The sequence below is a fragment of the Lepisosteus platostomus genome, chromosome 13, assembly GCF_059453375.1.
Source record: "Lepisosteus platostomus isolate fLepPlt1 chromosome 13, fLepPlt1.hap1, whole genome shotgun sequence".
Classification (NCBI taxonomy): domain Eukaryota; kingdom Metazoa; phylum Chordata; class Actinopteri; order Semionotiformes; family Lepisosteidae; genus Lepisosteus; species Lepisosteus platostomus.
The window spans coordinates 545,965-570,140 of NC_142623.1; the positions used below are offsets into that span (position 1 = coordinate 545,965).

Below are 24,176 nucleotides of genomic sequence, written 5' to 3' on the forward strand. Positions count from 1 at the left end.
GACACGGGTGTTCAGGGCCGGCAGAGACGGGTAGGACACGGGTGTTCAGGGCCGGCAGAGACGGGTAGGACACGCTTGCCCAGGTACGTCGCCCCGTTTCTATGGCCAGGCTGTGGTCAGTGAGCCTGGACTTTGTCAGGGTCTGTTTCTCTTTGCTGTCTCTCACCATGGTCAGATAACTGGCCAGTGTATGTTGTCATTTTAGGGCCTGGCAACCTTCTAGTTTGTATTTTTTTGTGTGAGGTAGTGCTGCTTGCGTGAGTCTCTCTCTTACCCTCTCATCCTCTGTCTGTTGGTGACCTGCAGGTCAAACTGGTCAATATTAGGAACGATGACATCACAGACGGTAACCCCAAGCTGACCCTGGGGCTGATCTGGACCATCATTCTTCACTTCCAGGTAGGAGCTCGACTGGCTTCTTCCCAGCATGCGTCAGTCCACTGGGCTGGCAGACGAGCCTCTGTGTTTTGTGATCAAGGGTCACTGTCGTCCTCCTTCTCCTGATTAAGACCTGTGTCCCCTGATCTCCCCAAACCAGGCCTTCAGGAGCAGCTCTGCAGAATCCGTTCATTCAGAGTCTCTGAAGGAGCCACAGTGACACTCGGGGCCTTCAGAGTGTCGTTACTGCAGCACTATTTGAGACAACATTTAATATGTAGCTGCCTTTAATCTTGAGAGGCCTGATTTGGTAGGATGGGCTGCAGGCCTGCTGGTGGTACTGGTACTGGACGTGTCTGTGCTCACTCGGTCGCTCCAGAGGAGCCCCCCCTGCCCCTTGGGCATCACGGTGTGCCACACCCCTCGGAGCCTCCTTAGAACATCAGTGTGCCATCGGAGGCGGAGGGAGTCTGGGGTGATGATGGTTTAATATTCCTGGGTTGTGCGTGTCGTAGGTATCATACTTGTGTTTGTCTCCAGTTTGTGGCGATAAACAAGGACAGAAAGCGGGGCTGCTCTGCAGTCTCAGGGCCTCTGTGGTCTGCGGGAGCTATACCCCAGTCTGCCAGTAGAGGACACCGCACCACAGGCTGCGCCATGACAAGGTCACAGTGGGATGCGGTTGCCAGGGAGACGCAGAGCTCCGTGACTGTGCAGACTTCAGGGGACTGATGTCATCAGCATGATTCAGCAAAACAGCAGCAATGGGGGAAGACAGGAGACGAGGGGGGGTGGGAGAGGGATGGGGAGATAGAACAGGGGGAAATTAGGATGAAGACCTAGAGCAGTGTTTCATTTCTGGAGCAAAATGCGTCTTCTGCTCTTCACCTGAGACCTGCCACAGACTGTCACAAGAGCCCTTGTTTGTTCTTCATTATTGTCTATATTATAACATTGCTCACTGGCTGAATTATTTTATTGGTTGGTTGATTTCATTGCTGAATTAATTTTGTTTCGTTGATTGATTTGATTGGCTGGTTAATCATTTATTCGGTTATTGATTGTTTGGTGTCTTGACTGCTGCCTAATGCGACCTATTGATCTGTTGATTGTTGGTTTCTTTATGAGTTGGTTGAAGTCCTTATTATTGATTAGTTGATTGATTTGATTGGCATGTTAATTCATTTCTGAGTGAGTGACTGGTTGCCTGATGGCTGGCGATACCCAGCTGTGCTGCTGACAGAGCCTGGCGTCAGGCTGAGCCATGAGCTCGCAGTGTGAGCGTTCTGCACCTGCGACTGCGTGGGTAACCTCCTGGCTCGGAGAAACAGCACCAAGAGAGGGGAGACCAAATTAGCAGCAAGGCTCTGCTGTGAGGTGGCCCTGTCTGGTGGTTTGTTTGTTTCTGGGATAAAAATGATCAGGGCTTGGGAAGCTCGCAGATTCATGAAGACAGATAAACTGACCAGCACCCTGACAACATGTTTGAGACCTGGAGCAGACCAGACCGCTGTGCGCTGGGACTGATGGGGCTCTCTGTGTGTTTGCTCTCGTCAGTCATGACAGGTTGTTCGTCTGACCTCTGCACTCCGGCATGGCAGAGGAGTGTGAGTGTCACCAGCTGGCAGTGTGCGTGTGCGCGGGGGTCTGGCGCCGCGTGTGCGTGTGCGCGGGGGTCTGGCGCCACGTGTGCGTGTGCGCGGGGGTCTGGCGATGCGTGTGCGTGGGGGTCTGGCGCCGCGTGTGCGTGTGCGCGGGGGTCTGGCGATGCGTGTGCGCGGGGGTCTGGCGCCGCGTGTGCGTGGGGGTCAAATGCAGCTGAAATGCTGCAAACCTGCTGCCTGTGTACGACTGCGCGGCAGATTAATGGAGCTGAACACGCGCACACACGCTGGGCCGGCGCGATAATGGGGGCTTGGGCTTTGTTTGGGAATCCCTGCCTCTGCCTCTTTAAGATAGCCTCCTTCTCTTCTCTCCTCTCTCTCTTAGCATCCCTTCATCTCTTCTCTCCTTCCCTCCCTCTCCCTGAACTCACTGTCCATTAATCCCCCCTCCCCCCGGTGCCTTTTGAGAGAGAGAGAGACCGAGGCAGCGAGAGAGTAAAACGCAGCTTTTTTCATCAGAAGCTGACAGCCAGCCAATAGCGTCTCGGAGCGCTTCTGGGTCACGCGCGTGTGGCTGGGGAGGGCTGGAGAGCGACGCGGGGGGGCGGGGGGAGGAGGAGAGAGAGAGAAAGAGAGAGAGAGACGCAGCCGTGCTGTCAGAGCCGTCTCCAGAACTGCAGCCAGCTGGAGACGGAGCTCTGATTTCCCAGCCCTGCGCTGTCTGCACCGCTCCGCTACCTGACTGCCGGCGGCGTGGGCCAGACCCGCCGCTCCAGGGATCGCACGGGCGCGGCAGAGGACCGGGCGGCCGCCGCGGGAATGCACCAGGGGCCTGGGATTACCAGCACCCGATTTTTCCAGCGACTGCTGCAGCCGGCGCGGACGGGAGTCTGGATGAGCTGGCGGCCGGGTCTGGAGAAACCCAGCGGCAGCGAGCAGGCGGCTGTCCTGGGGTGACTCTGCTCCGGAGAAGAACATCTGCAGCAGCAGCCGCCGGAGCAGCACGGATTACAGACGCCGGCCTGCAGAGGGGAGGGAGCTGCCGCTGAGCTGGGCAGGGCAGGGAACCCCGGCACTCAGCTGCGTGGGTGAACGGGATCAATTTTGGGAAGGGGAGATTCCAGAATTCCCAGGGAGCCCGAGGTTTGTTTAGCCCGGCGCTAATTGACACTCCAACCACTGTTGAACAGCCTGGGGGGCGTCGAGTCTCCACGGTCGTGCTCATAGCAACAGTGTGACACAACGCCGCAATGAGTGAGGGGTGCACCTGCACCGGGGCTCTGTCCAGACCAGGAGAGCCAGCGTTGAGCAGCGTCGCTCATACAGCTCGCTAGGAGGGAGCCTGATCGGACAACCAGCAGGCGATCTGCGAGGGCCAGGGGGGCCGACAGCAGCAGCGCTGACAGCCGGCCGCCGAGGAAGACGAGGAGGATGAGGAGTATTGATCAGAGCGAGCCCTGGCGCCTGTAACTGACTCTCGGAGAGCGAGGAGGGAGTTGGGGACAGAGGGATTGCGCATTTCAGGCCGGCAGAGCCCTGGGCTACAGAGCTCGTGTGGCTTCAGCTTCACAGGATCAAGCAGAGTCGACACAACATTTGCAAAGAGCTGGAATTTCTCTTGGAAGTTTCGTCTGTGCCGCCTACTTCAGGTTAATACAGGCCGTCTGCTCCTCTCAGGAGCCTGCTGGCTCAACAGGGAGCTGTCCTGGATCATGCGCTGTGTGGGGGGATTCTCTGAGCTGGGATCCTGTCTGGGTCTGTGAAGAGCTGGGAGTGAGGGGGCGGGAATCCCGACTGGAGCGCGAGGGGGATCCGCACGGCCGCGGCACGCTGACTGGGGACGGAGCGCGTCGGCGATCTCCCGCTCTCTGGCTGTGGCCAGGCTGTGCAGCGGGGCTCCTGCGCATCGCAGGCCGCAGGGAGCTGCAGAAGATCAGTGTCACCCCAAACTACAGACTTCATCGTTTCTCTTCTTCCTGTCTGCCCCCTGTCCTTCTCTCTGAGCCCACTTGTCTGCCCTCTCTCCCTCTCTCTTGCCCCACCTGTCTGCCCTCTCTCCCTCTCTCTGAGCCCACCTGTCTGCCCCCTGTCCTTCTCTCTGAGCCCACCTGTCTGCCCTCTCTCCCTCTCTCTTCCAATGGGCAGCTCTCTAGGCTGCGTGAAACAGCAGAGGGAGGTGGGGGCCGGAGTTGCCCACCCACTGTCCCCAAAAAAGAGGCTCCGGTTCAAACGCAAGCGCAGAGCCAGGAAATCCCAGCAGAGGGAGCAGGACGAGGGGGGGGCGGGGGCTGTTGAAGATGAGGAGGAGAGAAAGCGAGACGAACGTGAGAGAGGACTGGTGGCCAAGAGTACAGACGACAGAAACAAGCGCACCAAACCTGAAGACACGGAGGACAGCGAGACCGTGACGGAGACCGAGAGCTCATTAGCCAAGAAACGGAAACAGCACTTTGAACCCTCGTCTGTGGGGGCTGAGCACCCCCTGGAAGAGGGGGCGCACGAGAGAGAGCCGGAGGAAGCACCAGAGGAGAGGGTGCTGGTTCTGTCGCCTGAGCCGAGCCCAGCCTGGAGGGCAGTCTTCTATGAGCCCCCGAGTGGCAGCACCATCGCTGAGAGCAGAGGCATGGGCAACAGCGAGTGCAGCAGCAGCCCTGGCGGCGGGAAGGTGTACCGCGTGCGGGAGAGAGTGCAGGGGGTGGTGGAGAGGCCCTGGCTGGTCCAGTCCGAGCACGAGGACTTGGGAGATGAGGATGATGACGATTACGAGGATGAAGAGGATGACTCGGTTTCGTCTGATACGGAAAGCAGGAGCGTGGTCCGAATTCGTGAGGTTGCGGGAAGGCTGTGTGTGGTCAGGACTGTGTACCCCAGTTTCGGAGTCTCATTTTGGGCTGCAGGGGCAACAGACTCGGTGGAGGTGATTCACCACACCCCTGTGCTGTCCAGAGAGGCCGGCGACATCCAGAGAGTGCAGTTGTGCGAGGAGGGAGCAGGGAGCCCCAAAATTAGCAGCAAAGAAGGACGGGAGACCCCAGGATCTGAGCTGGGCCAGAGAAAGCTGGGAGATAGAGTCGGCCAAGCGGACGTTTCGTGGTTGCCCCTGAAACCCAGTCTTGGGGACCCTATGGTGGTTTGGGAAGGGGCGGCAGGCCCTGTAGCAGAAGACCTCAGCCCGACACCAGATGCTTCCGCATCAGCTTTGGGGTATCCCTTTGCCTCACTTCCCCACTCTTCTGGGTATGCCAGCGACCTGCCCCTGACTTCTCCAGAACTGGGCACCCTTCAGACAGACTGGGGGCTCACCAGTAGCTCCTCCGAAATCTTAGACTCCTCAGTTCTGGGGAGCCCCCTGTCGCCCCTGGGAGACACCCCTGGAGAGAGCGTGGACCCCAGCCATCAGCCCACACAGGTCAGGATCGACACAAACGCAGAGCTCCAGTCCTGTGCCGCTGAGCCCCGTCTATGTGACCGGTATGGGCACGGCACCCCCCCAGCCTGTGCAGGACAGGGCGTGTGTCCAGTGTCCAGCAGAGCAGTATCTGCCACAGCTCTGTACTGCCTTGAAGCCTTCAGAATAAATAGAGTTTATTTCAGCAGAGACTAAACATCTACACTTAAAACTTGTGTAAATGTTGAATGTATTTAAATGCAGTTTTCAGATGCATTTCAAATACGTTTTTGCAGTATGATAAGTTTATATATTTGCAAGAGTGTGTACACCAGTGCGTGTGTGTGCAGTTGTGTCCTTGTGCACAACAGTCTGCGTGTGTGTGCAGCAGTGTGCCTTTGTGTGTGGCTTCAGTGCAGTCTGTCAGTGTCGTGCTGTTTCCTGTGTGTCTCCCAGGGGCTGCAGGGACGTTCCTCCTCCCATTCCTTTCCTGCCCTCCTCCATATCTCTGTCAGCTCTCTTCCTCCCGAATCCCCTATCACTGCCACCCTTCCTCCCTCCGTTTCTGTAAGGCTCCAAGCGTGATACACACAGAATGAAGCCCTTGAGTGACAGGAACAGACAGTTTTACAGTCTGAAGCTGAGGCTCTAAACGACGGATGCCATGTTGTTCAGGCTCAGGGTGGTGGTGAGTGTGTGTCTGTTAATGATTGTGTGCTCGTGTGTTGTGAACACAGCCGCACTGCTGTCCCAGAAGCCCGCAGGGCGGTACAGCCGCGAACACGAGAGTGGGGACAGTCCCAGCAGAACCACGGGCCCGAGTGAAGGGCCCTTTCTAGGGGGTGTCAGAGTGCAGCCCTGCCCCCAGGTTACCCCTCTCATCCCTGGATACTGGGGGGAGGGGCTGTTTCGAGGGATTTAATTGCCCTGTTATAGAACAAGCCGTTAAGTAGCTAATAACAGAGTTTAACCCCTGGGGGCTGTGCCCAGAGAGCGCCGGCTCTGGCCGATACAGACGCCTCTTCGGTAGAGACGCTTTCGTGCGGGGCGGACCTGAAGCTTGAGACCGAACGGATCGGCATCGCTGTCTCGTCAGCCCTGGGCTGGAAGTGTCTGGGCTCCTCTGAGCACCTGTTGGACGCGCCTGTGGGTATCAGCCCCCCCGGGCTGCTGCGCCAGAGAGCTGGGAACTTCCAGACTGCACACACATGGTGCCTCAGCCTTACAGCTTGCCTTGTGGTGGGCAGTGTGGGCTGAGACCGTGGGCATGAGGCAGGGGACAGGGGACAGGGGGACAGGGGGACAGGGAGCCATGGGCAGTGTGGGCTGAGACCGGGGGCAGGGGGCAGTGGACAGGGGACAGGGGGGCAGAGAGCTGTGGGCAGTGGGCAGTGGGCAGGGGTCAGTGCCCAGAGGAGATGTGCTGGGAGTGGTGGAGGTAGTGCATGGTTTCCAGCTGTGGCTGATGGGAAAGAAAAGTAGGGTAAGAGGTCAGATTAGAGTTGTGTGCGTGCAGTAGTGTGTGTATGTTTGTGTGCTGTACTGTGTATCAGTGTGTATCTGTGTGTGTGTGTGAGGTACTGTGTATCAGTGTGTATCTGAGTGTGTGTGTGAGGTACTGTGTATCAGTGTGTATCTGAGTGTGTGTGTGAGGTACTGTGTATCAGTGTGTATCTGAGTGTGTGTGTGAGGTACTGTGTATCTGAGTGTGTGTGTGCGGTACTGTGTATCAGTGTGTTATCTGAGTGTGTGTGTGCGGTACTGTGTATCAGTGTGTGTATGCTGTGGCGTGTGTGCGGTACTGTGTATCAGTGTGTGTATGCTGTGGTGTGTGTGCGGTACTGTGTATCAGTGTGTGTGTGCTGTCGCATGTGTGAGGTACTGTGTACCGGTGTGTGTATGCTGTGGCGTGTGTGAGGTACTGTGTATCTGTGTGTATGCTGTGGCGTGTGTGCGGTACTGTGTATCTGTGTGTATGCTGTCGCATGTGTGCAGTACTGTGTATCAGTGTGTGTGTGTGCTGTCGCGTGTGTGAGGTACTGTGTACCAGTGTGTGGCAGTGGGGACAGGCATTTGCTCCTCGGGGCTGTGTCTGCAGGCAGGCCTGGAGCTCCCAGTGCTCTCCTCTCCTCTCCTCTCCAGTCCCCGTTCCTTCCCACAGCCGAGAAGTGCAGACGGGGGGAGGGGCAGCGTGAGGGAGACGGGAGGCACGGCAGAGGAATACTGATGACGGGAGCCCAGCTCTGCCGGCGCTGCTCGCCGCAGAGAGGGGTGGGGGCAGAGCCAGACTGAGGGGAGGAGGGAGGCAGGGCCGGAGAGGCAGTGGTGAGGCAGCTCCGGTAACCGGGAGAGACTGGGACTGAAACTGCCTGACGAGGTCACTAATTAGACTCGGGGAATGAAAGTGGAACGGCTTCAGACGGACACTAAAGGGCAGGTGGGAAAACCCCCCCATTCCCCTGGAAAGTCCCAGCCCGTTCCTTGCGTGAGACTCTGGGGCGGGGTGCCCTGTCCTGGGGGGTTGAAAGGCTTGTGAACATGTCGTCGCAGTCGTGGGGTACCCAGACTCCGAGGGGTACCCCTCATGCTGGGGCTCCTCTGGCTGCTCACAGACATGGCCGTGTTGGACCTGCGGTCTCCCAGCAGGACCTCTACACAGATTAGTGATTGATTAATCGATTGGTTGATGGATGGCTTGGTTGACCACAAGCTCTGCTGATGGTCATCTGGCAGGCGTGTCCACTCTCTGAGCCTTCTGGCTAACCGCCCCCTTCCCCTCCCTGTCCATGTGTCCCTGGCACAGATCTCGGAGGTGTACGTGAGTGGGGAGTCAAGCGACCTCACGGCGAAGGAGCGGCTGTTGCTATGGACACAGAAAGTGACGGAGGGCTATCCTGGCCTGCGATGTACCAACTTCACCTCCAGCTGGAGCGATGGCCGCATGTTCAACGCCATTTTGCACCGATACAGGTCTGACTCCTGACCCTTGACCTCTGACCTCATGCGCTATGACTCTCCAGCTCACTTCTGACCCCCCAGACCCCTGAACCCTAACACTGTGTGTCCTCTGGGTTCCAGGCCAGATCTGATCGACATGGATGCGGTGGCAAGGCAGAGTAACCGAGAGAACCTGGAGCAGGCCTTCGAGATCGCCGAGTCGCTGGGCGTCACGCGCCTCCTGGACTCCGAAGGTGAGGATGGCTTCTGTCTGCCTCTGTCGTCTCTCTCTGCCATCGCTCTTTCTCTTACTCTCTCACTCTTCCCAAGCTCCACCTCTCCTTTCCTCCCCTCCCGTCTCTCCCCCTCTCTTGATCTCGGTCTACCCCGCGGGGCAGTTCCAGCCTGCGGTAACCCCCCTCCCTTTCTGCTCCAGACGTGGATGTTCCTTCTCCTGATGAGAAGTCCGTCATCACCTACGTGTCCTCTATCTACGATGCCTTCCCGAAGGTTCCCGAGAGTGGAGAGGGCATTGGCGCACATGTGAGTCCATACGCCGCCGGGAACCTCATTAACCAATTAACTGGCGCGCTGGAAAATTGGTTCATTGAGCTTTAAGTCCTAGGATGTCTTGTTTGTGTCAGTAAGTTTCTCCCCTGCTGCCTCCCTGTGTTAGTAGAGCCGAAGCTGGCAGTGTTACACAGACTGCTAAAAGGGTTCTGTTCTCCCTCTGCGTCTGCAGGAGGTGGACCAGCGCTGGTCGGAGTACCAGACCCGATTCTCCGGCCTGCTGCAGTGGGCCCGGCAGCACACGGCCCGCATGGCCGACAAGAGCTTCCCGCAGAACCCTGTGGAGCTCAAGGTGAGAGAGGGAGGCGTGGGGAGGAGGAAGGAGGCAGAGCTGCGTGTGCGATTGCGTGCGCCGCTCTGTTACCGTCTCTCTCTCGCCCCCAGGCACTGTACAACGAGTACGTTCACTTCAAAGAGACGGAGATCCCAGTGAGAGAGATTGAAAAGGGCAAAGTAGAGCACTTATACAAGATGCTGGAGGTGAGAGCCGCGTGTCGGTGACCTGCTCGTGCTCAGAGCCTGGTGCAGTGAAGAGGCCTCACTGGTACGCGTGCCTGGGCCGGCCTGTCCTCCGGGCCGCTCGGAGCTGTGGCTCACCCCTCTGCCCTGGGAGTCACACCCCCTGTCTGTGTTGTTGCCCCAGGTATGGATGGAGTTTGGGCGGATAAAGCTGCCCCAGGGGCTGCACCCCAACGAGCTGGAGGAGCAGTGGGGCAAACTGATCCTGGAGATGCTGGAGAGGGAGAAAGCACTGAGGCCAGCAGTGGAGAGGTGGGGCAGACTGTGTGGGGCAAGTAATGGGGAGGGGGGGATTTGCAGGGGCAGTTAGCATGGTGGGAAGGTTGCAGGGGCAGTTTGCATGGTGGGAAGGTTGCAGGGGCAGTTTGCATGGTGGGAAGGTTGCAGGGGCAGTTAGCATGGTGGGAAGGTTGCAGGGGCAGTTTGCATGGTGGGAAGGTTGCAGGGGCAGTTTGCATGGTGGGAAGGTTGGAGGGGCAGTTAGCATGGTGGGAAGGTTGCAGGGGCAGTTAGCATGGTGGGAAGGTTGCAGGGGCAGTTAGCATGGTGGGAAGGTTGCAGGGGCAGTTTGCATGGTGGGAAGGTTGCAGGGGCAGTTTGCATGGTGGCCGCTGACAGGGGCAGGGATCTCGGTGGAGGGTAACGGCAGTCGAAAGCGGGGGTTGTTGTGGGGAAGCTGCAGTGAGCCGGGGCGCGTTCCTGGGGCGTGTGTGCAGTGAGCTGTCTTTTCTCTCAGGCTGGAGCGCCTGCTGCACGTGGCCAACAGGGTCCAGAACACAGCGCTGGACTGCGAGGAGAAGCTCACCCTGGCCAAGAACACCCTGCAGGCCGTGAGTCCAGCTGCCTTCTGTCCGTCTGACCCTGGTGCTGTATTCACTCCTGTCTTTCTCCCGGTCCGTGTGGTCTGCGAGTGCGCTCACCTCTCCCCCTCCCCCCGTCAGGACATGGCCCAGCTGGAGCAGGGCCAGGCAGTCTGCTGCGAGAGGGAGGTGGGCTCCTACCTGCAGGACTGCGAGGGGCTGGTCCGGCAGCTGCAGCTGGACACCCAGCTACTGCGGGACGAGAAGTACTACCAGGTGGAGCAGCTGGCCTTCAGGTGAGAGCCATGGGGCGAGGAGGGGAGGGGGGAGTGGGAGAGGGACAGAGAGAGGAGGACAGAAAGATGATTGACGATCAGACGTGTCATTCCTGCTCATGCACACTGCTGACATGGACAAGATCTTTCCATCGATCTCCAGCGGTGTGGTGTGTTGTGGTTCTCGTGCGGGGTGGCCTGGCTCCAGCAGTGTGGTGTGTTGTGGTTCTCGTGCGGGGTGGCCTGGCTCCAGCGGTGTTGTGTGTTGTGGTTCTCGTGCGGGGTGGCCTGGCTCCAGCGGTGTTGTGTGTTGTGGTTCTCGTGCGGGGTGGCCTGGCTCCAGCGGTGTTGTGTGTTGTGGTTCTCGTGCAGGGTGGCCTGGCTCCAGCGGTGTTGTGTGTTGTGGTTCTCGTGCAGGGTGGCCTGGCTCCAGCGGTGTTGTGTGTTGTGGTTCTCGTGCGGGGTGGCCTGGCTCCAGCGGTGTTGTGTGTTGTGGTTCTCGTGCGGGGTGGCCTGGCTCCAGCGGTGTTGTGTGTTGTGGTTCTCGTGCGGGGTGGCCTGGCTCCAGCAGTGTGGTGTGTTGCACACTTCGTTCACGGTTGTGTTCTTGTGCAGGGTGGCCTGTCTCCAGGAGGAGCTGGTCGCAGTGCGGCTACAGTGTTCCAGCGTCTACAGGAAGGGCCACTTTGCCCCCGGGGGGCTGTCTGGAGATCAGGGGGGGCTGAGCAGGGCGGGGCTCTCTCTGCCCTTAGGAGCCCAGACCCTGCTGGCAGCTGGCGGCGCGGCGGTAGCTCGACTCAGGCGGCCTCTGTCCCGCGCAGAGCTGGTGTCGCTGTCGTCCTCCGAGGACGAGGGGAGCCTGAGGTTCATCTACGAGCTGCTGGGCTGGGTGGAGGAAATGCAGGTATGTGGACAGAAGGGGGTGGTGGGAAAGAGGGACACTGACCTGTGACCTGCCCCGTGGGTTGATCTGTCCGTCTGTGGACCGCAGGTGTCTCTCGAGCGGGCAGAGTGGGGTGCGGACCTGCCCGGGGTGGAGCAGCAGCTGGAGTCTCACCGATCTGTCCACAGCATTGTAGAGGAGCTCCAGCAAAGCCTGAGAGAGGCCAGGCTGTACGAGGTGAGAGTGACCAGGAGCTCTGCGCTGTCCTGTCTTTATTGACCACATTGGCCACTGTGTTGTCCAGCCTGTATATACTGTACACACACTGACCACTGTGCTGTCCAGCCTGTATATACTGTGCACACTCTGACCGTTTTAATGTCCTGCCTTTATTAACCACACTGACCACTGTGTTGTCCAGCCTGTATATACTGTACACACACTGACCGCTGCTCTGTCTACCTGTAAATAATGTACATGTACTGACCACTGCACTGTCCTGCCTTTACCCTCAGTGCTGTCTATATACCGTATACACATTGACCATTGCAATGTCCTGCTTTCATATACACTCGCTGGCCCCTGGGCTGTGCTCACTGCTTGAATACTGCTGGTAGGAAATATTGTCAGATATTGTTATCGGACAAATCTGTTTCTTCTGTCTCCCGCAGTCAAAGATCTCTCCGAACTTCCGGAGCAGTTACACAGAGACCCTGGCCAAACTGGAGCATCAGTACTGCAAACTGCTGGTGAGTTCACTTTCACACAGCCTCTGTCTGCCTGCCTGCCTGTATGTGTGTCAGAGCTGCTGTCTGGCTGTGCCAGCAGGGTTCAGTACACTGCAGTGTTGAGACCCTGTGCTGTGGTGTGTAGGAGACATCATCATGGCGATTGCGGAGCCTGGACAGCCTGCATGGCTTTGTGTCTCACGCCACTATGGAGCTGATCTGGCTCAATGAGAGAGAGGAGGAGGAGCTCGCCTTCGACTGGAGCGAAGCCAACGCCAACGTTGGCGCCAAGAGGCAGCTCTATTCCGTGAGTCTTCACTGGAACATTGGACGACACGCAGAGACTTGAAAGACACATCGAGAGACAGAGACAGACTGAAAGACACTGGGACACACTAGGACACATCGAGAGACACTGAGACAGACTGAAAGACACTGGGACACACTAGGACACATTGAGAGACACTGAAAGACAGTGGGACAGACCGAAGGACACTGGGACACTCTGAGACACTGAGAGACCCTGGGACACTCAGACAAAGTGAGGACGTACTGAGTCACAGATACTCGCAGGTCTCTGCTATAGTGAAACCATTACAAACCCAGCTGAAATGTTATTTTTGATGTTTCTAATTGGCTTGCTTGGTTTGTCCCCTCTCCAGGAGATGAACGCGGAGCTGGAAGAGAAACAGGAAGTGATGCATTCTCTGCAAGAAACTGCGGACAGTCTGTGTCAGGAGAACCATCCAGCCAAACAGACAGTGGAGGTGAGGGGCGGGGGCGCCACAGAACGCACCCAGAACGCTGTAGAACACCCTGGAAGAGACGGCAGGACATAAGGACCAGTGTGCTCTGGAGCACTACTTACTCAGAGCACATCTGAGCACGCTCTGGAGACTGGAGCAGTGCCACAGAGGCTAGCCTAGAGACTGCACACCCCAGTCAGCTGAGCTTCGGGAGGCAGGTCCGTCTCCCTGGGTTGAGTCTGGACCAGCCAGCCTTGTTTTTGGAGCCGAAACCCTGGTTTCTTTCAGGGGGGTTTCTCTGCACGAGACCCCCGGGTCAGTTGAGTACAGCCTAGCGGGGAGGCGGTGTGGGCCGAACAGGCGGACGCCTCCTCTCGCTGTGTCTGACCGCTCCTCTGCCCCCCAGGCGTACAGCGCCGCGCTGCAGACCCAGTGGCAGTGGCTGAGGCAGCTGTGCCTGTGTGTGGAGCAGCACCTCCGGGACAACACCGCCTACTTCCAGGTATGGGCGGGGCACGAGGGTCTGTGGGCCGGTACCGTGGGGCACTGGGTAGGGCATATGAGGGTCTGTGGGCTGGTACCGTGGGGCACTGGGTAGGGCATATGAGGGTCTGTGGGCCGGTACCGTGGGGCGCCGGGTGGGGCACTGGGTAGGGCATATGAGGGTCTGTGGGCCGGTACCGTGGGGCACTGGGTAGGGCATATGAGGGTCTGTGGGCCGGTACCGTGGGACGCCGGGTGGGGCACTGGGTAGGGCATATGAGGGTCTGTGGGCTGGTACCGTGGGGCACTGGGTGGGGCACTGGGAAGGGCATATGAGGGTCTGTGGGCTGGTACCGTGGGGCACTGGGTGGGGCACTGGGTAGGGCATATGAGGGTCTGTGGGCTGGTACCGTGGGGCACTGGGTAGGGCATATGAGGGTCTGTGGGCCGGTACCGTGGGGCACTGGGTAGGGCATATGAGGGTCTGTGGGCCGGTACCGTGGGGCACTGGGTAGGGCATATGAGGGTCTGTGGGCCGGTACCGTGGGGCACTGGGTAGGGCATATGAGGGTCTGTGGGCCGGTACTGTGGGGCGCTGCCACCTGACACATAGCCCTCTCCTCTCTCTCTATCTCAGTTCTTCAGCGATGCGCGGGACTGCGAGTCGTACCTGCGCGGGCTGCAGGACACTATAAAGCGCCAGTACACCTCTGACAGGAGCAGCCGCCTGGCCAAGCTGGAGGACCTGCTGCAGGACTCCATGGTACCTCCCCCCGTCTGTCCGCTGCGATCTCACCCCCCTCCTGCTCCCCGCCTCGCGGGCTGGGCGGTGTGCCGTGAGAGATGTGCCCTGAGAGAGTCGGGGATGTCATCTCCTGTTGCACATTCCAGCGTTGCTCTCGGGGCTCCAGCTGCCGCAGTGCGATGCCCCCTGCTGGTGTGGAGGCAGACTGCAGGGCAGCGTGTGAGAGCGGAGGCGTGAGAAGTGCTGAGTCTGTTATTACCTTTCCATTGGCGCACACCGCGTCTCTCCCGGCGGGGGGGGTTCAGACAGACGGCAGCAGATGGCTCTGACGTTGCTGTGCAAAGTAAAACGATGGATTGACTCGGCAAAGCCAGGCTGCTTTTGAAGGTGGCACGGTACAGAGCAATCGCAGTGCAACGACGTCTCTCTCGCCCTGGCAGGAGGAGAAGGAGCAGCTGATTCAGTACCGCAGCTCTGTGGCCAGCCTGGTGGGGCGCGCCAAGTCCATTGTGCAGCTGAGACCCCGAAACGCAGACAACACTGTGGAGACCACCACCCCCATCCGGGCCATCTGTGACTACCGCCAAATAGAGGTACTCTACAGAATACCTTATAGAACAGTACAGTATCATAATACAGTACAGCACAGGACAGTAACATAATACAGCACAGGACAGCACAGTGTCGAATAATACAGCACACTGTAGCACAGTACAGTATCATAATACAGTACAGGATCACACTGTGTAGTACAATGATATCATATAGTCTGATACTGGGACACCAGGCCTGTACTGACCTGTAGCTCACATCTCCTCCTCCAACACACTTTCATTCTACCAGTCCGGGACTGGCCCGTGAGTCTCACATCAGCGCCATCCTCGACCCGGTCCGGGACTGGCCCGTGTGTCTCGCATCAGCGCCATCCTCGACCCGGTCCGGGACTGGCCTGTGTGACTCACATCTGCTCCGATCTAAGCCAAGCAAACTGACCTTGTTGAGCCGCTCCTCACTGCCACATTTTTACGAGAAATAATCTCTCTCTTCCTCTCCCTCCTTTCTTCTCTTCCACCTGCTCCCTGTCCTCTCTCCCCCTCTCTCCCCCCCTCTCTCTCTGATCCGCTGGGCTGGCAAGGCCTCTGCTCAGGTATTTCTGGAACTCTTTTGCTTTGTACCCAGGGCTGGGGGGGCACAGGCAGAGCGCAGGCCCAGACTGCTGGCTGCACTAGCCCATCGTACCCAGGGCTGGGGGGGGCACAGGCAGAGCACAGGCCCAGACTGCTGGCTGCACTAGCCCATCGTACCCAGGGCTGGAGGGGCGCAGGCAGAGCGCAGGCCCAGACTGCTGGCTGCACTAGCCCACAACTTACTTTCCACACTCGAATGAAAGAGGCCCAGTCCAGCAGGTGTTCTCGGCCTCTATAAACTGTCATTTGTGAAGGATGGAGGAGCTGTGGCTGTCCTGTTCGCCACCTCGAGCCTAGACTGTGGCCCTACAGGACAGGCTGAGATGGGGACCCCCGAGTCCAGTGTTTTGCAGGTTACTCTGCGTCACCCCCTGTCCGGCCCCTGTGGTTTGGGGTGTGCTGCTTGTCGTGTTTATCCTCTGCCTGTTGGCTGGGGCAGCAGCGAGGAGGAAGGGGTGGTAGAATCAGAGTCACGAGTGACGCTGAAACATTTCCCTGCCACAAGGACATGAAGGTCTCTGTTTAAACCATTTTGTGTCGTTTTCCAGCCCCGTGTTGTCTGCACTTGAGACAGTGCAGGAGAAAACTGCAGCTGTGAGTCCCCCTGTGAAAGTCACAGCAGCGGTGCAGCCTGTGGACTGTCAGCTGAACTGAGCTGTTGCAAAGAAGCCAAATGCATAAATCTCTTTCCATCTTTCTCTTGTTCTCACTCCCTCTCTCTCACCCTTTTCCAACATTCGCTATCACTTCATGCCTTCTTCTCTTTTTCCATGTCTCTCGCCCGCCCCTGTCCCACTCCTCTCCCTCCCTCTCTCAGATCACTATCGGCAAGAATGAGGAGTGTGTGCTGCAGGACAACTCCCAGCGCACCAAGTGGAAGGTGATCAGCCCCTCTGGGAACGAGGCCATGGTGCCCTCTGTCTGCTTCACTGTGCCTCCGCCCAACCCTGAGGCCCTCGACACCGCCAGCAGGTAGCCATGCCCCGAGGTCACGGCTCGGACACGCCCCCCTCCCCGAGGTCACGGCTCGGACACGCCCCCCCACCTTCCCCCGAGGTCACGGCTCGGACACGCCCCCCTCTCTGAGCTCACGGCTCGGACACGCCCCCCTCCCCGAGGTCACGGCTCGGACACGCCCCCCTCCCCGAGGTCACGGCTCGGGCACGCCCCCCTCCCCGAGGTCACGGCTCGGGCACGCCCCCCTCCCCGAGGTCACGGCTCGGGCACGCCCCCCTCCCCGAGGTCACGGCTCGGGCACGCCCCCCTCCCCGAGGTCACGGCTCGGGCACGCCCCCCTGAGGTCACCAAACATACTGAAATACTGACTCACTGAGCTGTGACTGAGGCAGATGGGGACACTAAGACACACCCCGACACTGACTGCCCCAATAAGAGGTGCACCCTGTCCTCATGTGGGCTCTGATGTCTGTGTGTTGTCCAGGATCGAGCAGCTCTACCAGAACGTCATGTCCCTGTGGCACCAGCTGCATGTCAACATGAAGACCGTTGTGTCCTGGAACTACCTGCTGAAGGACATCAGGACAGTGTCCTCCTGGACCCTGGACATGGTCAGCGCTCCCTGCCCTGCAGCTCCTGGGCTTAGCTGAAAGTTCTTTCACTGTCTTAGGTGTACGGGCCTTCGTCAGGTCTGATCATTACCTGCGTCAGGTGTGGGTGCTGGTCTCCTCCTGGAGCAGCTCCCTGCTGTCAGCAGTGGGAGGTCCTGCTGGAGGTGTAAGGCTCTCCTCTTTTGAGGTAGAAGTGCCTTCTGCAGGTTTGGTCAGGTCCTGTCTGAGGTCTAGTCATTCTCAGGTGTGTTTCCTGAAGTCGGATAACCTGTCGGAGCCTGCTGGTGCGTCGTCCGGTCTGACCTGTCCTGTCCCGTGTTCTCCAGGTGCGCTCCCAGTCCCCAGCGGAGCGGCAGCAGGCTCTGGATCACCTGACCACTCACCTGGCCGACTTCCTCCAGGACAGCCGGGAGAGCACGCTGTTCACCGCCGCCGAGCGCCGCCAGCTGGAGGAGGAGGTGGAGTCGAGCCGCGCCCACTGCCAGTCCCTGCTCGTCTCCATGGAGACAGGTGACCCACCGGGCCCGGCGGGACCACGGTGCTCTGCCTTCCTCTGTGCAGCGGTGCCTGACAGGCGGCTGTCTCCCTCTCCCGGTCTCTCCGCAGTGGAGAAGGACGAGCTGCTCTCCCGCTCCTACCTGTCGGAGCTGCAGAACATCAAGCTGCACCTGGAGGAGGCGGAGCAGAGACTGACCCGCCGGATACAGGCCCCGCCCCCCGGCGTTGCCGCGGAGCCCGAGGCCGGCCAGGAGAGTGTGGTGCGCATCGCTGAGCAGGAGGTCAGGCCTCTCTCGCTCGCTCTGCCACCTTCCTCCTCCCTCCCCCCGCCCCTCCTTCACACCCTCTTTCTCTCCGGCTCTTAGCGGCTGCAGCAGGAGCTGGTTGGGCTGCAGTCGGACCTGGGCCAGGTGTCCAGGAAGTGCGTCAGCTTCTTCGACGAGTCTCCTACCTCCGCCAGCGTCCCCGCCCTCCGCTCGGAGCTGAACCTGACTGTGGAGCGCATGGAGCGCGTGCAGTCCCTGTCCTCTGTCTACCTGCACAAGTAAGACCCGCAGCTCAGCTGGACAGGTAGAGAGGGCTGGGGCTGGGGTAACGGACCTGTGTGGGCAGGGGGGTGAGGGGGGTGCCCCTCCAGCCCATCCAGCTTCTCTCCTGCTCACCTCCTGTCCCTGCTGTCGCTCTGCACTGGTAAGAGCAGAAGCACACCTGAGCAGGTGTAGAGGAACAGCCTGGCGCGTCGAGTCTGCGTGCAGAGTCCGTGGGCTTCAGGTGCGGCCTGTGTATGTGGCCTGGTGTTCAGTGTGCTTTTCCTCGGCTGCAGGCTGAAGACCGTGGATGTGCTGTTGCGCAGTGCGCAGGCCGCAGAGAGCCTGGTGAAAAAGTATGAGAGCAGGCTGAGTGAGGAGGACATCGTCCCGGCTGACCCCACGGCCATACAGGCCCTGAGAGAGCAGCTGCAGGTCAGTTACTGATGTAAAAGTATGACTCTTCTGCCCCTCCCCCCCCCCACTCTCTCTCTTATGCCCCTTCCACTATCTCTCCTGCTCCTTCCACTCTCTTTCTGACCCCTCACACACTCAAATTCAAACAGCTTTATTGGCATGCCTGTTGATTCACTGCGTTGCCAAAGCATATATATTCAAAACAACGTCTACATACGTTCACAATACAGATAGATCACAGGACCTTTACATACGATATACCACACATAGACCATCACTGAGAGGCAGGCTCGTTACTGAGGGACACCCCTCTCCCTACAGCGATGGACGTGCGAGGCCCGGCAGCAGCAGCCGGTGTTCCAGTCTCTGGAGGAGGAAGTCCGGAGAGCCCGGGAAGCAGGGGACCAGCTGGCCCGGCTGAACCAGGAGCGCAGCCCCGATGTGGACCGGTACCAGGAGAGGGCGGCCCAGCTCGCCGAGCGCTGGGTGGGAGTCCAGAGACAGATCGAGACCAGGTGAGTCGAGTGCAACCTTGGAACTCCCATGAAACCTCACAGCCTAAAGAAGCTGGATCTCTTGAGCCTTGACAGGAGAGACCGGGAGCACACCGGATACTCGAGAGAGGTGCAGGAGGGGAGGAGACAGGCCTGGCGTTTCTGGGCAGTAAATGCTTCGAAGTGATTAGTGCAGGTTTAAGTGTGTGTGCTTGTCCGCGCCTGCTCTGAGAGAGTGTGTGTGTGTGTGCTCATGGCTCGGTTCCAGACAACTGGACCTGGAGGCGATCGGCTCTGTGCTGCAGCAGTACCGGGACGGGCACTCGGCGCTGATCCACTGGATCGAGGAGATGACGGAGAGACAGGAGAGGACGCAGCCTGGACAGAGGGAGGACAGCCGTGCACTGGCAGAGCAACTGAGCCAGCAGACGGTACGGAGCAAGAGAGAGGGGGAGGGAGGGAAAGAGAGAGAGAGGGGGGAGAAGGAGATAGAGGATGTGGAGAGAAGGAGGGATGAAGAGGGGGAGAGAGGGAGAAGGAGATAGAGAAGGCGGGAGAGAGGGAGCAAGAGGGGGAGGGAGAGGGAGAAGGAGATGGAGGGAGAGAGGGACAGGGGGAGATGTGACAGAAAGGGGTAATCGTGCCAGGTTACAGTGTGTAATTGTCCTCTGTTATTTAGGCCCTGGTTGCAGAGATAGAGCTGAACCAGACCAAACTGGACCAGTGCCAGACCCAGTCCAAACAGTACTGCGCTGCCGTCAAGGTACAGTACTGCCTGGCCCTGAGTGTGTTCGTTTGCGGGGGTCTCTCGGTCATACTGAGTGTGTTCTTCTGCGGGGGTCTCTCAGTCATACTGAGTGTGTTCGTCTGCGGGGGTCTCTCGGTCATACTGAGTGTGTTCGTCTGCGGGGGTCTCTCGGTCATACTGAGTGTGTTCGTCTGCGGGGGTCTCTCGGTCATACTGAGTGTGTTCGTCTGCGGGGGTCTCTCTCGGTCATACTGAGTGTGTTCGTCTGTGGGGGTCTCTCGGTCATACTGAGTGTGTTCGTCTGCGGGGGTCTCTCGGTCATACTGAGTGTGTTCTTCTGCGGGGGTCTCTCGGTCATACTGAGTGTGTTCGTCTGTGGGGGTCTCTCGGCCATACTGAGTGCCCTGTTCTCACTCCGCGTGTTCTTTCCGTTTCTGTCCGCCTTCCTTTGTTCCATTTCACTTTCTCACATTCCATCTCTCTCTCGGGATCTGTGTCTCTCCGGTTCTGTCCCGGTTCCAGTTGTCTCGCTGACCACTGGCCTCTCCTCCCTCTCTCTCAGGACTACGAGCTCCAGCTGATGACATACAGGGCGTTCGTGGAGTCAACACAGAAATCGCCGGTCAAGAGGAGGCGGATGCACTCTTCATCAGACACCATCACGCAGGAGGTAATGGTCGAGCTGGGCAGGGAGGAGCTGAGCGCAGGAGGCGCAGGAGGGAGGGGAAATGTACAGACGCTGAGGGCAGTGGTGGTAAAGTCCTGCCCACTCAGACCCCTCTGATTGGAACGATGATTGAGAGCAGGCAGAGTGCAGCAACAGCCTTCCTGTTCACAGCCCTGAGCACGGGGGGAGAAGGAAAGAGCACAGGTGCTGAGGGATATGAGCGTGTCTTTTCAGTTCATGGACCTGCGGACACGCTACACGGCTCTGGTGACCCTGACGACGCAGCACGTGAAGTACATCAGTGACGCCCTGCGCAGACTGGAGGAGGAAGAGGTGTGCTGATATCACCCGCCTTCTGCAGTTTCTCTCTCAGCTTACTGTCTCACACTTTTCTGTTTTCTGTTGTAAATCAGTGTCTCTTTCTTCTCTCTCTCCATTTTCCATCTCACACTTTGTCTCTAACCCCTCTCCCCCTGGGTCTCTAACCCCTCTCCCTGTGGGTCTCTAACCCCTCTCCCTGTCTCCGTGTCCCTGCAGAAGGAAGTGGAGGAGGAGAGACAGGCTCGGGTGGGACAGGTGTCAGATCTGCTGGGCTGGGTCAGGGGGCTCGCAGACAGAGTCACTGTGAGGGAGGGTGACCCCCAGAACCTGGAGAGTTCCCTCGCCAAGCAGCAGGTAGGCTGGCCTGGGGGGTGGAATGGACGTGACTGAACTGGCCTGGGGGGTGGACTGGACATGACTGAACTGGCCTGGGGGGTGGACTGGACTGGACTATACTGGCCTGGGGTGGACTGGTTGTTAATGGACTGGGGTGGCCTGCGCAGCCTGGGTGAGGCTCTGATGGAGTGGAGTGGGCTTGAATGGGTTGGGTTGTGCTGCAGCCCTGGTTCCTGCTGAGTCAGAACCCCCGCCTGTCCCCCCGTCCCCCCGTCCCCGCGTCCCCGCGTGACCGCACGTCTCTCGTCTCAGGCGATCTCCGAGCAGCTGGCCGCCAAGAAGGAGGAGGTGTCGGAGGCCGTGAGGAGCACCGAGGTCTTCCTCCTCTCCAAACAGGCCAGCAGGTGAGTGGACCGCGGCGATTGGCTCGTCACTGACCCCCGCGCCCCACGGTCCCCGGCGGCCGGCTGACCTCCGCTCTGCTTGTGCCGCAGGCTCTCGGCGGAGGAGCGGGCGCGGGTCACGGCGCAGCTGGACGACCTCCGCGACGCCTACAGCCAGCTGTGCGAGCGGTCGGGCCGGCGGCGGCGGCAGCTGGAGGAGCACCTGGCCCGCGAGCAGGAGCGCCAGGTAGGGGGTCCGGGGGGCCGGGGGTGCGGCGCGCGCTGGCGTCCTGGCTTCTGCGATTCGTTCACTGATCCCGTGTGTCAGCCTGGGGCTTGTGTGTGCGCGTGTGAAAGAGGAGTGCGCGGGCGGTCACGTGTTTTGTCGCATGTTGCGTGTTTTCCATCATGTGTCACGTGTTCTCCAGTCCATCTCCAGAGCTCACCGTGTTTTGTTTATGGCATGGAGTGCCGTCCTACTCACCGCAAACGAGGAGAGTCTGTGTCATCGTTGTCATCATCCTCATCGTCATCAGTTTAACACTCTTGCAGGGGGTTGGCGCCCCTCTGTGGCTCGGTGTGGTACTGCAGCACTGTCTGGGTCACGGAGAAGTAGCTGTTGTGATCTTTCCAGTTACTACTGCTGCTGCAACTCCCAGAATCTGGGCCCAGTAACAGAAATACACTGGCAGAACTATCCATTTTATCAAGCAGACATTACACACACACAGGTCCATCAGTGTGCCATTCACTCAGTGTGCATCAGTCAGTCACACCCTCACCCTGAAGTCGGGGTGCATGTCTGTGGAGGGCGCCTGGGTCCCCCGGTGCTCAGTGGCACGTCTGTGGTGTGGCTAGTCTCCGAGTGCAGAGGTGGAGAGCCTGTGGTCGGCATGTTGTACCAGGACTGCACGAGTGTGTGTCAGGGCGTCTGGTCACGGTGGATGAGCAGGAGAAAGAAACAGGCTGCTGTGTCACACTGTCAGGAACCAACCCTCAGCCTGTCCACACTCACCTGACTTGCTGTGAGCATGACGTGTCCCGGTTCACTTCCTGTGGACGAGAGTCAGTGACGTGTTCAGTGTTAATAATCGTAATGACAATGTGTGTTTATTAACCAGCACTTTGCTTCAAAACCACTAACAGCAGCCGGCCGAGGAGCGCAGGCACTGGTCTCGGAGCCTGGGTCCCAGAGTCAGACACAGGAGTAGAGACAGACAGATGGATGCAGCAGAAGCTCAGTATAAGAGTCGCTGTGTTTATTAGTGCCGCTAGTCTGTCAGACTCAGGGTGTCAGCGAGACAGGGTGTCATTATATCAGTCAGGGTGTCAGGGGGTCAGTCAGTAATTATATCAGTCAGGGTGTCAGGGGGTCAGTCAGGGTGTCAGGGGGTCAGTCATTGATTATATCAGTCAGGGGGTCGGTGGGTCAGTCAGGGGGTCGGTGGGTCAGTCAGTAATTATATCAGTCAGGGGGTCGGTGGGTCAGTCAGGGGGTCAGTCAGTAATTATATCAGTCAGGGGGTCTGTGTGTCAGTCAGGGTGTCAGGGGGTCAGTCAGTAATTATATCAGTCAGGGTGTCAGGGGGTCAGTCAGTAATTATATCAGTCAGGGGGTCTGTGGGTCAGTAGGTCTGTCAGGGTGCCAGTCTGAGTGTCAGTCAGTCAGGGCGTCAGTCAGTCAGTCTGTGTGGCATGCTGGATGCTAACCCCAAGCTTCTCACGCTCTGGCGCCGCTGTCCGCGGTGCCTGTGGCCTGTCAGTGTGTGCGCGTCTCAGGACAGCCTGCAGCGGTAAGTACTGCTCTCTCTCCATCTCCCGCCACCTCCTCTCCCTGAACCCCTCTCGTCACAGCTTCTATACCTGACTGCTAGGGCTGCATGCTCAGCGCTTTCCAGACTTCCTCCAGGACACGAGCCCATTCGTATTCCGATCACAGCCTCTCCGTCTGCATCTCCAAGGTCCGCAGCACTGGTCTCTCATCCAGGCCGATCACGATCGCAGGGGGGGCAGTCCTGTGATCGATCAGCCCGTCGGTTTCTGTAGCGTTGCCGCCTTGTAGCCTGATCGTGTCAGCTCTCAGAGCCAGGCTGCTGTTGTAAATGGTGTTGCTGGAGCAGTAGGTGGCACTCTTTCTTCTGAGCAAGACATTTCCAAACCAGTGACTCCAGTATGGTGGCAGGGAACTCTGCTGTCTGATGAGCTGAGGATTTGAGCATTTGGTCTTCTAAAATCCCCACGGGCTTCCTATGTTGCTTCCTCGTTACCCTCCTCTCTGCCAGGAGGGTTGGGCAGTATTCTCCAGTTGGGAACCTGGGAATCCTGATATCAGTCCCAGGTGCTCTGAGGTTCTTGTGTCCTCTAGTGTCCTCTGGTCTTGATTTATTGTGGAGCCTGAAGTCAGGTTTCACTGCTGATTCCTGGCAGGATTTCAGAGGGAAGTGAATTCTGCTCACAGCAGGCACAGTTACAAACCACCTAACCCCCATGGCTGCTCATAGCTTATTGATCCGAGAGTCTTATCCAGATGGTTCTTGACAGCTCCCGGGGAATCAGCCTCTGCAGCCTGTTCCATACCACAGCAACCCTTTGTGTAATGGAAGCTAAGTGGATGTCTGATTAAATTAACTTAAGTCAAGTGGAATTTAAGCTAGACCCACTAGCTCTTCCGCCCCTGGAGAGAGGGGTGTGGCTATCCTGGATCAGAATAGAGTTAATTTAGAGCTTCTGGCTGAGGATTCCCTTCCTGGGGTTCAGAGTTTCTGGGTTTACTTCTGATCGGGTGCTCCTTGGGGTGCTGCTTGATCTTGGGGGTGCAGACGCACTTTTTATTAACTTTTTAACAGGGAGACAGATCAGGCTCCACTGAACATGCTCAGACTGTACAGACGCAATTGCACAGATATTTATATTTATATATATAGATTTTGTCTCAAACTGAAGTAGCAGTCAGGGAGACACTGGCCCTGTGGAC

The 24,176-nt window shown here is 58.5% G+C and overlaps 1 protein-coding gene across 17 annotated transcripts in view; it reads left to right on the forward strand.

Moving 5' to 3' along the window:
• The window catches only part of macf1a (microtubule actin crosslinking factor 1a), a 137,129-nt gene that overhangs the window by 43,668 nt on the left and 69,285 nt on the right, over nt 1–24,176 (forward strand). For 9 of the 17 annotated variants that reach the window (XM_088602416.1, XM_088602417.1, XM_088602423.1 and 6 more), the window contains 31 exons: nt 307–399; nt 8,174–8,340; nt 8,449–8,561; nt 8,744–8,850; nt 9,050–9,169; nt 9,262–9,357; nt 9,521–9,648; nt 10,133–10,226; nt 10,338–10,492; nt 11,087–11,375; nt 11,463–11,591; nt 12,026–12,103; nt 12,228–12,389; nt 12,745–12,849; nt 13,235–13,330; nt 13,949–14,074; nt 14,497–14,649; nt 16,061–16,215; nt 16,685–16,811; nt 17,138–17,321; nt 17,418–17,590; nt 17,675–17,853; nt 18,133–18,271; nt 18,575–18,768; nt 19,016–19,178; nt 19,427–19,510; nt 20,058–20,165; nt 20,397–20,495; nt 20,700–20,837; nt 21,132–21,223; nt 21,314–21,449. In XM_088602416.1, the coding sequence (XP_088458542.1) occupies nt 307–399; nt 8,174–8,340; nt 8,449–8,561; nt 8,744–8,850; nt 9,050–9,169; nt 9,262–9,357; nt 9,521–9,648; nt 10,133–10,226; nt 10,338–10,492; nt 11,087–11,375; nt 11,463–11,591; nt 12,026–12,103; nt 12,228–12,389; nt 12,745–12,849; nt 13,235–13,330; nt 13,949–14,074; nt 14,497–14,649; nt 16,061–16,215; nt 16,685–16,811; nt 17,138–17,321; nt 17,418–17,590; nt 17,675–17,853; nt 18,133–18,271; nt 18,575–18,768; nt 19,016–19,178; nt 19,427–19,510; nt 20,058–20,165; nt 20,397–20,495; nt 20,700–20,837; nt 21,132–21,223; nt 21,314–21,449 (4,182 nt within the window). Of the gene's footprint in view, nt 1–306; nt 400–2,638; nt 5,392–8,173; nt 8,341–8,448; nt 8,562–8,743; nt 8,851–9,049; nt 9,170–9,261; nt 9,358–9,520; nt 9,649–10,132; nt 10,227–10,337; nt 10,493–11,086; nt 11,376–11,462; nt 11,592–12,025; nt 12,104–12,227; nt 12,390–12,744; nt 12,850–13,234; nt 13,331–13,948; nt 14,075–14,496; nt 14,650–16,060; nt 16,216–16,684; nt 16,812–17,137; nt 17,322–17,417; nt 17,591–17,674; nt 17,854–18,132; nt 18,272–18,574; nt 18,769–19,015; nt 19,179–19,426; nt 19,511–20,057; nt 20,166–20,396; nt 20,496–20,699; nt 20,838–21,131; nt 21,224–21,313; nt 21,450–24,176 lie in introns of those variants that run through there. The other 8 variants (XM_088602408.1, XM_088602410.1, XM_088602409.1 and 5 more) reach the window with 5 other exon arrangements.